The 14,387-nt window shown below is 37.9% G+C and overlaps 1 protein-coding gene across 2 annotated transcripts in view; it reads right to left on the bottom strand.

Moving 5' to 3' along the window:
- Nucleotides 1-3,627: 3,627 nt before the first annotated feature.
- Nucleotides 3,628-14,387, bottom strand: part of SCFD1 (sec1 family domain containing 1) — a gene marked incomplete at its 5' end in the record, with an annotated part of 137,793 nt that continues 127,033 nt past the window's right edge. For both annotated transcript variants that reach the window (XM_079701113.1, XM_079701114.1), the window contains 2 exons: nt 3,628-3,965; nt 8,929-8,997. In XM_079701113.1, coding sequence (XP_079557239.1) covers nt 3,942-3,965; nt 8,929-8,997 — 93 coding nt within the window. In that variant the 3' untranslated portion in view covers nt 3,628-3,941. The remainder of the gene's footprint in view (nt 3,966-8,928; nt 8,998-14,387) is intronic.

Here is a 14,387-nt window from a genome sequence, read left to right as displayed (position 1 = left end):
TGGTGATGGCCATTCTGACCAGTGTGAGGGATCCCTCATTGTACTTTTTTTTTTTTTTTTTTTTTTTTGCGGTATGCGGGCCTCTCACTGTTGTGGCCTCTCCCATTGCGGAGCACAGGCTCCAGACGCGCAGCCTCATTGGCCATGGCTCACGGGCCCAGCCGCTCCGCGGCCCGTGGGATCTTCCCGGACCGGGGTACGAACCCGAGTCCCCTGCATTGGCAGGCGGACTCTCAACCACTGCACCACCAGGGAAGCCCCCTCATTGTACTTTTGATTTGCATTTCTCTAATGATTAGTGATGCTGAGCATCTTTTCATGTGTTTGTTGGCAATCTTTATGTTTTCTTTGGAGAAATGTCTATTTAGGTCTTCCACCCATTTTTGGATTGGGTTGTTGTTTTTTTGATATTTTGTTGCATGAGCTGTTGTATATTTTGGAGATTAATCCTTTGTCAGTTGCTTCATTTGCAAATATTTTCTCCCATTCTGAGGGTTGTCTTTTTGTCTTGTTTATGGTTTCCTTTGCAAAAGCTTTTAAGTTTCATTAGGTCCCATTCATTTATTTTTTATTTCCATTACTCTAGGAGGTGGGTCAAAAAAGATCTTGCTGTGATTTATCATATAGTGTTGTGCCTCTGTTTTCCTCTAAGAGTTTTATGGTGTCTGGCCTTACATTTAGGTCTTCAATCCATTTTGAGTTTATTTTTGTGTATGCTGTTAGGAAGTGTTCTAATTTCATTCTTTTACATGTAGTTTAGAGTTTTTTCTGGGTATATTCCCAGGAGTGGGATTGATGGATCATATGGTAATTGTATTCAATATTTTTAGTTTTCTGAGGAAACTCCATAACGTTTTCCATAATGGTTGTACCAACTTACGTTCCCACCAACAGTGAAGGAGGGTTCCCTTTTCTCCACACCCTCTCCAGCATTCAATTGTAGGCTTTTTAATGATGGCCATTCTGACCCCAACTCATTTTAAAATGCAAAGGTAACAAGAAAAGAGCATTCTGAACATTTATTTAGAGTCTGACTTCTCCATTTCTAAGGAGACAGGGACATTGCTTTTTCTCCTCTGTAGCTTATCACCTTGATTAGCCTTATTGTCTTTGCATAATGGTCTCTCCTGAAGCCCTGAGTGCCAGCCACTTTGACAGATGTAGTCCTATGGACTGAATGTGTCTCCCACAAATTCAAATACTGAAGCCTTAATCACCAATGTAATGGTATTTATCTTTATTTTGTATTGGAGTACAGTTGATTTACAATGTTGTGTTAGTTTCAGATGTACAGCAAAGTGATTCTGTTATACATATACATGTATCTATTCTTTTTCAAATTCTTTTCCCATTTAGGTTGTTACAGAACATTGAGCAGAGTTCCCTGTGCTATATAGTCCTTGTTTGTTGTCTGTTTTAAATGTAGTAGTGTGTATATGTCAATCCCAAGCTCCCAATTTATCCCTCCCCTCCACCTTTCCCCTTTGGTAACCATAAGTTTGTTTTCTAAGTCTGTGAGTCTGTTTCTGTTTTGTAAATAAGTTCATTTGTATAATTTTTTTTTAGCTTTCCCATATAAGCAATATCATATGATATTTGTCTTTCTCTGATTTACTTCACCTATTATGATAATCTCCAGGTCTATTCATGTTGCTGCGAATGGCAGTATGGCATTATTTCATTATTTTTAATGGCTGAATAATATTCCATTGTATGTATGTACCACATCTTCCTTATCCATTCCTCTGTTGATGGACATTTAGGTTGCACGTAGGGACATTTATGTTCCCTTTCCTCCACATCCACTCCAGCATTTATTGTTTGTAGACTTTTTGATGATGGCCATTCTGACTGGTGTGAGGTGATGTCTCATTGTAGTTTTGATTTGCATTTCTTTAATAATTAGCAATGTTGAGCATCTTCTCACGTGCCTGTTGGCCATCTGTATGTTTTCTTTGGAGAAATGTCTATTCAGGTCTTCTGTCCACTTTCTGATTGGGTTGTTTTTTTGATATTGAGCTGCATGAGCTGTTTGTAAATTTTGGAAATGGATCCCTTCTTGGTAACATTGTTTGCAAATATTTTCTCCCATTCTGTGGGTTGTCTTTTCATTTCTTTTATGGTTTCCTTTGTGTGCAAAAAAGCTTTTGAGTTTAATTAGGTCCCGTTTGTTTATTTTTGTCTTTATCTCCATTGCTCTAGGAGACGGATCAAAAAAGATATTGCGCCATTTATCTTTTTTTTTTTTTTTTTTTTTTTTGAGGTACGCAGGCCTCTCACTGTTGTGGCCTCTCCCGTTGTGGAGCACAGGCTCCGGACGCGCAGGCTCAGCGGCCATGGCTCGCGGGCCCAGCCGATCCACAGCATGTGGGATCTTCCCGGACTGGGGCACGAACCTGCATCCCCTGCATTGGCAGGCGGACTCTCAACCACTGCGCCACCAGGGAAGCCCAATATTGCGCCATTTATGTCAAAAATTGTTCTGCCTATGTTTTCCTCTAAGAGCTTTATAGTATTAGGTCTTACATTTAGGTCTTTAATCCATTTTGAGTTTGTTTTTGTGTATGGTGTTAAAGAATGTTCTAATTTCATTCTTTTACATGTAGCTGTCCAGTTTTCCCAGCACCATTTATTGAAGAGACTGTCTTTTCCCCAGTGTAATGGTATTTGGAGGTAGGGTCTTTGGGAGGTAACTGGGTTTGGATGAGGTCATGGGGTGGAGTCCCCACAATGGGATTTGTGCCTTTAAAAGGGGATGGAGGGACCAGAGCTTGCTCTGTACTCTCCACCATGTGAGGACACATGGCTGTCTGCAAATCAGGAAGAAGGTTCTCACCAGACAGTGGATCTGCTGGTACCTTGATCTTAGAATTCCCAGCATCCAGAACTGTGAGAAATACATGTTTGTTGTATAAGCCACCCAGCCTATGGTAATTTGTTATAGCAGTCCAAACATGCTTTAAATTTCACCCCAGGAACAAGTCAGATTAGCCAACCACTACCCACCTAGAATTATTTTTCTTGACCTGTGCTTTGGTACGACAGCACTGACTCATGGTAGGTGGGGGTGTGGAAAGAAGCAGTTCTGTTAATTAATCTGTTGTTTTATCTATTATCAGGATGTTGTCTGTAACACTACAGATTTCTCTTGATGAGGCTCATTAAGAGGAAAAGCTCCCGGGCCTTTATAATAGGAACAGCTTTTTTCTCTGGAGCGATTGGTTTGCTTTTATCTTATGACTGCCTTGAGATATAAGACTGATCAACATTCCTTTTTAGTGCTGCGTGCCAGGCAGATAGGAAGGTTAGAATTAATTTAACACTTACTTTTACATATTATTTAGAACTTTACAAGATAAATGATTTGTATTTGTCTGTTCCAAATGTTGCTAATGTTTGACTTTTGACATTATATAAAGGAGGGATTTTATGTGATAAAATGTACATAGGTGTGCCAGACAGAGAAGTGACATTCAAGTGGCTATAAAATCTAGAGGCAACATGGGAAACAAACCATGGGAAGGTAATTTTACAATTAAAATGCATACAATTTAGGAGATGTAGGAGATTCATGAATCAATCAAATAACACTTGTATATTACATTCTTAAACTTTTACTAGCTTCAATCATAACATATTGGTTATTATATTAATATTTTGACATTATATTCAGACAGCTTTCCTTCCTTCCAAAGTACTTTCTTTCTCATTTGTCAAACATAACAGGAGAGATAATGTACAATGTTAAAATTTATTTCTGAAATGCTTTATTGTTTTAATCAGTACGCATTATATTAAGTATAGAATTTCCTTAAAAATTAAAAAATAACTCTAAGTTTCACTGTTAGGACATTGATATGAAGAAATGAAACATCTGGCTCTTTTGCCTTTTTACACTTATCCAAGTTCTAAATAGATTCTCATGTTAAGGTTCTTCTGTGTTATTTTTGTCCAAGTTGTGACAGCTAAAACAAAACAAAGCATAAAATCATAAATATTACTGTTTTTAATCACAAAGAAACTTGGGCTTGAATTATATTTGTAAACACCTTAAATGCACACTTTTATCATAGTAAAATCCAGGCTCTCTACTTCATGCACTGCATTTCTAGAATAATACATTTTCATTCAGTATTCACCACTAACTCAAATGTTTAAGATACGTAGATATCTAAAAACTGTCATGGCAAAAAGATGTGTAAACATTATATAGGAGTAAATTCAAGTAATGGAAAACAAAAACCTGAGAATAAAAAAATTAATATTAACTCAGTATGAAAATGTAAAGAAAGACAACATCATGTGTGACTTTACTGCTGATAGCTCACTTTTCTATATATTTTATTTCTAAAAGACATTAGAAATATATTTAATATATTCCTAAAGATCATTAAAAGGAAGGGAAAAGGCTTTCAATTCTGGAAGGCTGGGTAAACTATTGCACCAAGTCTATGAGAGAGAGATAGAAATTATAAACTTTAAACATACAAAAACCAACTACCTGTAGGCAATGGGAAGCAACTGAACGCAGGTGGCTTCTGGAACAGAATCAACACTTGGAAGGAGGAAATAGCACAGACTGAGTTCTCTGGTTCTGTGGCTCTTAGCCTGAAGGCAGGCCACAGTTGGTGCTATACCGGCAGCTAAAACTGACAGAAAACCTGCAGTCTTTCTGGCCTGAAAAACCAGAGGGAAGAGTTTGGGGGCAACTAAAGCTACTGGAAAGTGAGGGGAAAATCCTGGAGAGGGCCAACGTGATGGAGCCGTAAAATCTGTATATAGACTTTTCCTAAATCTATGGCGAAACCCTGAACCACTCATGAATGAGAGAGAGACTAACAAACAGGTGAGATTTAAACTGCTGCCCCAGGGACAGAGTTTGAACTTTGGGTCTGACCAACACTCTTCAGAGAAACAGAATTCAGTTTCCAAGATATAACATTCACAGTGTAAAGGATACAATCTAAAATTAGTAAATATATGAAGAAACAGGAAAATGGAGCCATTCTCTAGGGGGAAAGACAATGGAAACCAACAGTGAGATGATCCATGTGTAGTAATTAATAGACCAGGTTTTTTTTTTTTTTTTTGGCCATGCCGCATGGCATATGGGATCCTACTTCCCCAACCAGGGATTGAACCTGTGCCCCTTGCATTGGAAGTGCAGTGTCTTAACCACTGGACCCCAAGGGTGGGCCCATAGTAGACCACGTTTTAAAAGCAGCTAGGACAATATCCTCAATGAAATAATGAAAAATAGGCTCACAATGAATGAAAAAAGGAAATCTCAACCTAAAAATATAAACTACATTTTAAAAAAATCGAAGTGAAAATTAAAGAACTGGTAAATACATCAAATAGCAGAATGGAGACAGCAGAAGACTTATTGAATCTGAAGACAGAGCAACTTATAGATGTTAACAGAATCCTCAGGGATTTGTGGGACACTATAAAAAGTTAAACATAAATGTAAATGGAGTCCCAAAAGGAGAGACAAAAGTGGGCAATTATACTCCAATAAAGATGTTAAAAAAAAAATTTACACTGATCTGAATGGCTGCTGACTTCCTATAAGAAACAATGAAGGACAGAAGACAGCAGACTGACATCTTTGAAGTGCTGAAAAACTGTCTATCAGAACTTTGTACCCAGAAAAAATATTTATATATATGTATATATGTACAGTTGTGTGTGTGTGTATATATATATATAATTATTTAAGAATAAAGGTGAAATAAAGACATTTTCATCTAATAAAAAATTAAGAGAACTCACTGCTAGCATACCAGAGCTACAGTGAATGCTAAAAGTTTTTCAGTCAACAGATGGAAATTAAAATCTATAAGTAGGGGGACTTCCCTTGTGGCATAGTGGTTAAGAATCCACCTGCCAGTGGAGGGGACACAGGTTTGAGCCCTGGTCTGGGAAGATTCTACATGCCGCGGAGCAACTAAGCCCGTGCACCACAACTACTGAGCCTGTGCACTAGAGCCTGCGTGCCACAACTACTGAAGCCCACGCACCTAGAGCCCGTGCTCCGCAACCAGAGAAGCCACTGCAATGAGAATTTCCATGCATCGCAACAATGAGTAGACCCTGCTCGCGGCAACTAGAGAAAGCCCACATGCAGCAATGCAGACCCAATGCAGCCAAGCCAAAAAAAAAAAAAACAAAAAACCTATAAGTAGGGATGAAGGGCACTGGAATTTATATCCATATAAATGCAAAGATTTATGTCTTTATTATAAACATGACTGAAGCACAAATGGTAACACTGTCCACTGTCTTGTGAGGTTAATGATGTTATGTAGATCTAAAATATGACAATCACAGCATAAATGTTGAGGGTATGTATGGTTGCAGGGTTTCTACATTTAACGCAAGTGGCATAACACAGCAACCCTAAATTTGTAATGCAGAGTTACAGCTAAAAAAAAATCTGTGGATGAATTAAAGTGGAATTCTAAAAAGTGTTCAAATAATACAAAGAAAGGTAGGAAAGAGGAACAGAGGAAATAGTAAAGTGCTAGACCTAAATCTAATCATATTAATAATAATTACATTAGATGTTAATAGACCAATAGACTCCAATTAAGAGACTGTATAATGGTTTAAAAAAACAACAACACAAGATCCAATTATATTCTACCTACAAGATATATGCTTTAAATATAAATTCATAGACAAGTTGAAAGTAAACAGATGGAAAAGTTATAAGATGCAAACTAAGTGTAAGAATGTTAGGGTGGCTATATTAATGTCAGATAAAGCAGACCTCAAGACAAAGAGCATTACCAGATATGTAGAGGAATACTGCATATAAAAGAATCCATTCATCAGGAATATACAATAATCATAAGTCTGTATGTACCTAATAACAGAACTTAAAAACACAAAAAAAGCAGAAATTGACAGAACTAAAGGAAGAGACAATTCCACAATCACAGTCAGAGATTTTAATACCAATCTTTCAATACCTGATAGAACTAGACCAAAAAAAAAAAAAAAAAAAAAAGACATAGAGGATCTAAGTAATGCTATCAACTACCTTGACCAAATTAATGTTTATAGAACCCTTCCTTCAACTTCTGCATAATGCATGTTCTTTTTTAAGTGCATATGGAGTGCTTAACAAGATAGACCATATATTGGGCCAGAAAAGGAATTTAAATAAATTCTGAAATAATGAACTTATGTATAGAATATTCTATGACAAAAAGGGAATTAAATTAGAAATGAGTAAGATATCTAGAAACCCACAAATACTTGAAACAACAATAGATCTCTATACATGGGCTAAAGAATAAACTACCAGGTAAATTAAAAATATTTCCAACAATGGTAATAAAAACATAACATCAACATTTGTAGAATGTGGCTAAAGCAGTGTTTGGCAAGAGTTTAAATTTTATGATTTTCAATGTTTATTTTAGAAAAGAAAAACTAAGTTTAATGACTTAATGATTATCCAATATCAGAAGATAGTAAAAGAAGAACAAAGTAAACCCAAAGTAATCAGCACAAAGGAAATAATAAAAAGTAGAAACCAATGAACAGAAAACAGAGTATAAAATAGATAAGTAATAAGAACCTCCAGTGTAAAAAAAAAATAAGTAAAATTCAAAAAAAAAAATTTAAGGGTTAAATAAAAAAGAAAACAAATAGAGAAAATAAGCATTAACACCCTCTGGTTCATTAAAAGTATTAATAAAATTGAGAATCTTCTAGTTAACCTAATGAAGAAAAATTCCATTTACGTGATGTTGTAAAATAGGCAAGACTAATCTATGGCGGAAAAACATCAAGACAGTGTTTTGGGAGCAGGCTTTGACTAGGAGCAAGGACTGGCAAAGGCCATAAAGGAACTCTGTGGTGTAATGGTTCTGTATCTTGATAGGGGTTTGGGTTATACTCAGGTGAAGGAAACATCTGACAAAGTTAGGAATGTACACATAAGATGCGTGTATTTCACTATTGTAAATTTTATCTCCAAAGGTAAAACAACAACAACAAACTAAACAAATAATGAAATCTAGTTAATGATATTGGCAATGAAGTATTAAGGGGGAAGTGTACTGATAGCTACAATTTACTCTGAAATTAATACAGGTGGAGCAAGGAATAGAATGAAGAATGGAAAGATGGACAGGTATCTTATAAAGCAAGTACAATAAAATGTTAATGGGGAGTATGCACGTGTTCAATGCAAATTCTCTTCAGTTTTTCTGTATGTCTGAAATTCTCATAATACCACTGGGTCACCACATTAAGGTTAAAAATACAAGAACCATATAACATGGGCAAGAAACTTGTGCTAGAAAAAGATGCTAGGAAGAGCTGCTAAAAACGAGCACAGGGTACAGTTATGATTTTTATGGCAGCCAAGGCAGAGGTGAATGGATATTATTGGTCAGCCTATTGAGCATCTCAGGTAGTTTAAGCTTTAAAAAGTTGAAGTTAATGTAATTACTGAGAACAGTCGTGGAAACAACAGTAAAAGAATGTAAAGACTCTGTACACCTCAGCTACTGCTGTCATTAACTTTCAAGGTGAATGTAATTCTGCTGTATCAACTGAGCACATACAACCCCTTAATAAGGTTACTTAATTTCTCAGCTCGGCAAAGTCAGAAAAGTGGACAGTATGTCAAGGAAATGCTGAAATGAATTTAGCCTAAGTGAGTAACACTACTCCAATTAAAATTTTTCTGAATTAAATTTACCTTTTCATAGATTTGGGATAATGGGAATAATGTTACTTATAAGAGTTTCCTTTATAGTTGTCCAGGGTAAAACCTTACATTCTTTTAGCTCTATGGCTTTTAGTTTCAGCTGGTTCAGAAGAACATGATTATCTTGCTCTCTTCTGAAAAATATCAACAGCAACTTAGGGTATGTTAACAGAAACAAACTAAAAAGTACATTTTACCTGTTTTATGAACTGTGTAGCATTAAAAAGTTCACTGCAGCCATATAAGATGTGCTTGCCTTGTTTCCCCTGTAAAAAATCAGAAAAAAAGAACTCAGATACAAGTAACAAGTAATATTTTCAATATTCTCAAGAGGTGTTAAACCTAATAAGACTTTTTGTTATTCTTAAAAGTTTTAATTTTTTGGGGGGGGGAGTATTGGATTTTAGTGTACACATGTCTATCCTAAAACTACATGGAATAAAGGAGTGAGATGGGCATAGTTTTTTTTTTTCTTCAAAATATAGGTGGTAGGTACACTTCTAGTGCCATTTACACTGAAAATAGAAGGAATGTGATTACTGACACATTTCATGGGAGCCACAATTATTTATAAAATCTTAGGCCGACATTCTTCCAATGTAAGATCTGTAACTACTTGAAGAAAACATTCTTCAAGTTTTGTTACGCTGAAAGTAGGATATGGTGTGAGTAGCATGGACTGTCATTTCAGACTCATTTGTGATAATACAGTATTTATGCCTTAATATACCCTATTCCATTCTGTAACTCTATGAATTTCATTCTGAATTTTGACAGAATGTTGGAACCCAATTACAAGCAGTCAAAACTTTCTGACTGGAGAATTTGGTAAGTTCTTAATGCTGAAATTCTTAGATGTATTGTGAACTTGAATGTAAATTTGTAAGATTTTTTTTGTAAAGTAAAAAGTTTATTCCATAACAAAGCAAATATGATTAATTAATCAGGAACAAAAAGAATTACAGTTTTGTAATACAAGATAAGGACATTTCTCTGTGATGTATGAGCCGAATAACATCGCTGGCTGAATAAATGTTCTAGCTGACCTTCTCTGAGAGCAAGCAAAACGAAAGTCACACCTCACTCTCCTTTTCTTCAAAACGAGATGGCACGTGCAGCCATTAAATAGGGTCATATAATTGGGATTCTTGAGGCTATACTCACAAAAGAGTAGAGGTCACAGTATAGGGAAACATTAGAGGGGTCCAAAACTTCTAGGCACAGCTCCCAGGACCCCATCTCAGTAATATGACACATTTCATTTTCAGTTGTGAACCACCAAGATACAGTGGAGATACCCTGGTCTCAGTGGAGCCCCAGTCTTGTCCAAGGGAGGGTCTTTTATACCTCTCTGATCACATAGCCGGAATCAGGCTGTGTGAATAGGCTTAACAGCAGAAACAAGAAAACATGACAGAAACCAGGTGCAAATCAATCTTTACATTTTCCATTAAATAATGTTGACAAGCTAGTGCAAGTTGCCCCCTACTCTATCTTGGACCCTAGCACAGGCCTATTTTAAACACTAGTTAATACATTTCATTCAGGGTTGGCCAAACATTAGCACAGGGTATATTAACTAGCTGAGATTAATCTTGTGCTTATATAAGTACATTCCCTCTCCACCCTTGACAAGCTTTCTTAATTCTAATTATTTTTCATCTTTTATAGCATTTATAGAATACAAAAACAAAGATAAACACAAAAATTCTAATCTTTTGTATCATCCAGTAAGGTAGGTATAGCTTTAATTTTTAACACTGCAGTTTAGTAATATTTTAGTGTAAATTTATTCTTAATTATGCACAAATGTGATATTTCTTCCTTCCATTAAAAATTGAACTAATGGGGCTTCCCTGGTGGCGCAGTGGTTGAGAGTCCGCCTGCCGATGCAGGGGACACGGGTTCGTGCCCTGGTCTGGGAAGATCCCACATGCCGCAGAGCGGCTGGGCCCATGAGCCATGGCCGCTGGGCCTGTGCATCCAGAGTCTGTGCTCCGCAACGGGAGAGGCCACAACAGTGAGAGGCCCGCAAACCCCCCAAAAAAAAAAAAAAAAAAAAAAAAAAAAAAAAAAAAAAAAAAATTGAACTAATGTACTAATACCTTGATTCAATGTAACAATTAATTATTAACTAAATCTAGTTAATTCTCTAGCCAATCACCTTCCATCAAAAGAACAACTTGTGGTGGCTTTAAGTAAAATTCCCAATACATTTGGTCATTGATATCAGTATTATCAAATGTCTTGTTAAAAATCAGTCCAGGGCTTCCCTGGTGGTGCAGTGGTTGAGAGTCCGCCTGCCGATGCGGGGGACGCGGGTTCGTGCCCCGATCCGGGAGGATCCCACGTGCCGCGGAGCGGCTGGGCCCCGTGAGCCATGGCCGCTGAGCCTGCGCGTCTGGAGCCTGTGCTCCGCAACGGGAGAGGCCACAGTGGTGAGAGGCCCGCATACCGCAAAAACAAAACAAAAACAAAACAAAACAAAAATCAGTCCAATTAATTTTTATCAAGTACATCAGTGTTATACCAAATAGCAGTTACATTGTAAGTTAGACTAACATCATTACTAAATAAATCACCTAGAATCATTATAGTATTTTCTTTGCCTTCCCAACAAAAATGGCTCGTGCCCGTTGTTTTGTGAACTGGTATAAATCAAGTGCCATGTTAGATAAATTCTCAATTACAAGTCTCTTGTAGGCATAAGCCATAAGTTTTGTTTCATACTACAAGGTTGCACTAACATGGGTTTCCAATGTCATGAGGGAGGCTGTCGTAGACCTACTAGCTCAGTTTCCCCTGAATGGGGCTGAATGATAGGAAGAAGATGAAGATTACTCAGAACAAAGGAAACAGTAAGACCAAACGGGATTAAAAAACAAAGAATTCTCAGGATAATTAAACTACATGGCTTAGCAGCTACTAAACATTAATGGCTCTATTAAAAACCCATAGGTGAAAGATTGGATGCTTTGTCCCTAAGATCAGGAAGAAGATAAAGAGGTCTGCTCTGGACTCTTCTATTAAATATTATACTGGAGGTTCTAGCCAGGGTGGTTAGGTGAGAAAAACATTCCAGATAGGTTAAGGAAGAAGTTAAACTAACTATTCAGAGATAACATGATCTTGTATATAGAAAGTCCTAAAAATCCACACACACAAAAAAACTATCAGAACTAATAAATGAGTTCAATAGGGTTGCCAGACACAAGGTCAATATATAACAATCAGATATCTATACAGTTGCAAAAATGAAATGAAAACAATTCCATCCATAATAGCATAAAAAATACATAGGAGTAAACCTCAAAGAAATACAAAGCTTAAACTCTGAAAATAACAACAAACTGCAAAGGAACCAAAAAATGTTGAAAGAAAAGGATCTAAATAAACAGAAAAACATTCCACGTCATGGATTAGAAGACTTAATAGTCTTAAATTTTGGGGAGTATTTTCATCTTATCTACAGATTCAAGGCAATCCCTATCAGAATCCAACTGCCATTAACAGCTGATCCTCAAATTCATACGGAATTGCAAGGAAACCAGAAAATCCACAACAATCTTGAAAAAGGATAAAGTAGGAGGACTCATATATCCTGATTTCAAAACTTACTACAGTGTAGTACCGGCTCAAGGATAGACCTATGGATCAACGGAATAGAGTTGAGAGTCCAGAAATAAACCCATACATGTATGGTCAACTGATTTTCAACAAGCCTGCCAAGGCTGTTACCAAACCAGAAGTCCATGTGCCCGACGCACAGTGAGGCCAAACGATACCAAAACGTCGAAGTTTGGAACAGAGAAAGGTTTATTGCAGGGCCATGCAAGGAGATGGGTGGCTCATGCCTTAAAACCCCCAAACTCCCTGAAAGCTTTCAGCAAAGACCTTTTTATAAGATAAGTGAGGGAGGGCTTGGTTAATTGTTGCAAACTGGTGTCAGATCCTTTGTTCTTGATGTCAGGTCATGGTCAGGTAACCATGTTCCTGTAAATCTCCACCAAACAAATGTTATTCTCTGTTCTGACAAGAAAGGGCAAGGTCCCAAGGCACAACTTTCACCTTCCAAGGTCCAGGTCCTGGCTAAGAGGAGGCAGATCTCAGTTAGTGGCTCCCTCAGGGCCAGGTCCCCAGACCCTGCCCAGCTGTCATCGCTGAGAGAGCCAGGCACCCAGGACCCAACTGGCCCTCAGGCTCCTCAGGCCGCCCAAAAGGCGGGGGCCAGGTCCCGCAGACTGTGTCCCATGCAGACTGCCGCCACCATCAGGTCATGGAGGTAGGGATCGGGGAGAGGTTCACTGCCGCCTCAAGGCCTGTGCCTGGCCAGTGGGTGGCCTTGGCGAGGGCTCTAGAGCCCTGCAGGACACAGCCCCCAGCCTGTTCCCTGGGGCCCTCCAGCTCATCCGCTGGCCTGAGGCTAGGTGAGCTGGAGGGCCCCAGGGAGGAGGCCAGGATCCGCCTCTTACCTCACTCAGCCTGATGACCACCACTCTGCCGACCAATGACTGAGCAGGACCTCCTAACCCCAGCTCTAGTTAGTGGTCTCTCAGTAACCGTTGCCTGGTAATGGGTTGCCCAGTAACGGCACCCAGCAAAGGCTTCGTGCTAAGGGCTGCACACTGCCTCCCTCTATTACAAGACCACTCAGGGGGGAAAATAGTCTTTTCAATAAATGGTGCTAGGACAACCTGGATAGCCATATGTAAAAGAATGAAGCTGGACTTTATTCTATATACAAAAATTAACTCAAAATGGATCAAAGACCTAAATGTAAGAGCAAAAACTATAAAACCTACAGAAGAAAACACAGGAGTAAATTTTCATGACCTTGGCTTTGGCAAAGAATTCTTACATATGACACCAAAAGCACACACAACAAAAGAAAAAATGAAGGTTTGTACTTTAAAGGACACCAGGTAGAAGGTGAAAAGATCAAAGAATGGGAGAAAATATTTGCAATCATATATCAAGATAAGGGACTTGTATCTAGATTATATAAAGAACTCTTACAAGTCAGTAGTAAAAAGGCAAAATAACCCAATTAAAAAATGGGCAAAGGATCTCAATAGACATTTCTCCAAAGAAGATATACAAATGGCCAATAAGCACATGACAAGATGCTTGACATCATTTAAGTCATCATGGAAATGCAATCAAAACCACAATGAGACACCACTTCATACCCGCTAGTACAGCCGAAATCAAAAAGTCAGATAAGTCCTGGCAATGATGTGGGAAATCAGAACCCTCATACACTGCTGGGGGGAATGTAAAATGGTGCAATTTACATTGTTTTTGGAAACAATCTGGCAGTTCCTCACATGGTTAAACACAGTTATTATGACCCAGCAATTCCATATACATGTTTACACAGAATTACACTGGCCTATTACCTATGGTTCCAGGTGGACAACAATAGGTTTTACCCAGAATAGACACTCATTTTGGATTTGGACTTATACACCTGGCGACTAAAGCAAATACCTTTAACACCTTTAACATCACAGCAGAAACTGTTTCAATTTGGACTTCCTTTATATACATCACTTGACAAAGAAACCCATTTTGCTGCAGGTGCAGTTCAACAGCATGCTAAGAAGCATACACAATAGACTGACATCATATACCTTACCAAACACAAAGTAGTGGA

This window comes from Hyperoodon ampullatus (genome assembly GCF_949752795.1).
Source record: "Hyperoodon ampullatus genome assembly, chromosome: 3".
NCBI lineage: Eukaryota > Metazoa > Chordata > Mammalia > Artiodactyla > Ziphiidae > Hyperoodon > Hyperoodon ampullatus.
Note: the sequence above shows the minus strand (reverse complement) of the source record. Positions and strands in the feature narration are given on the sequence as shown.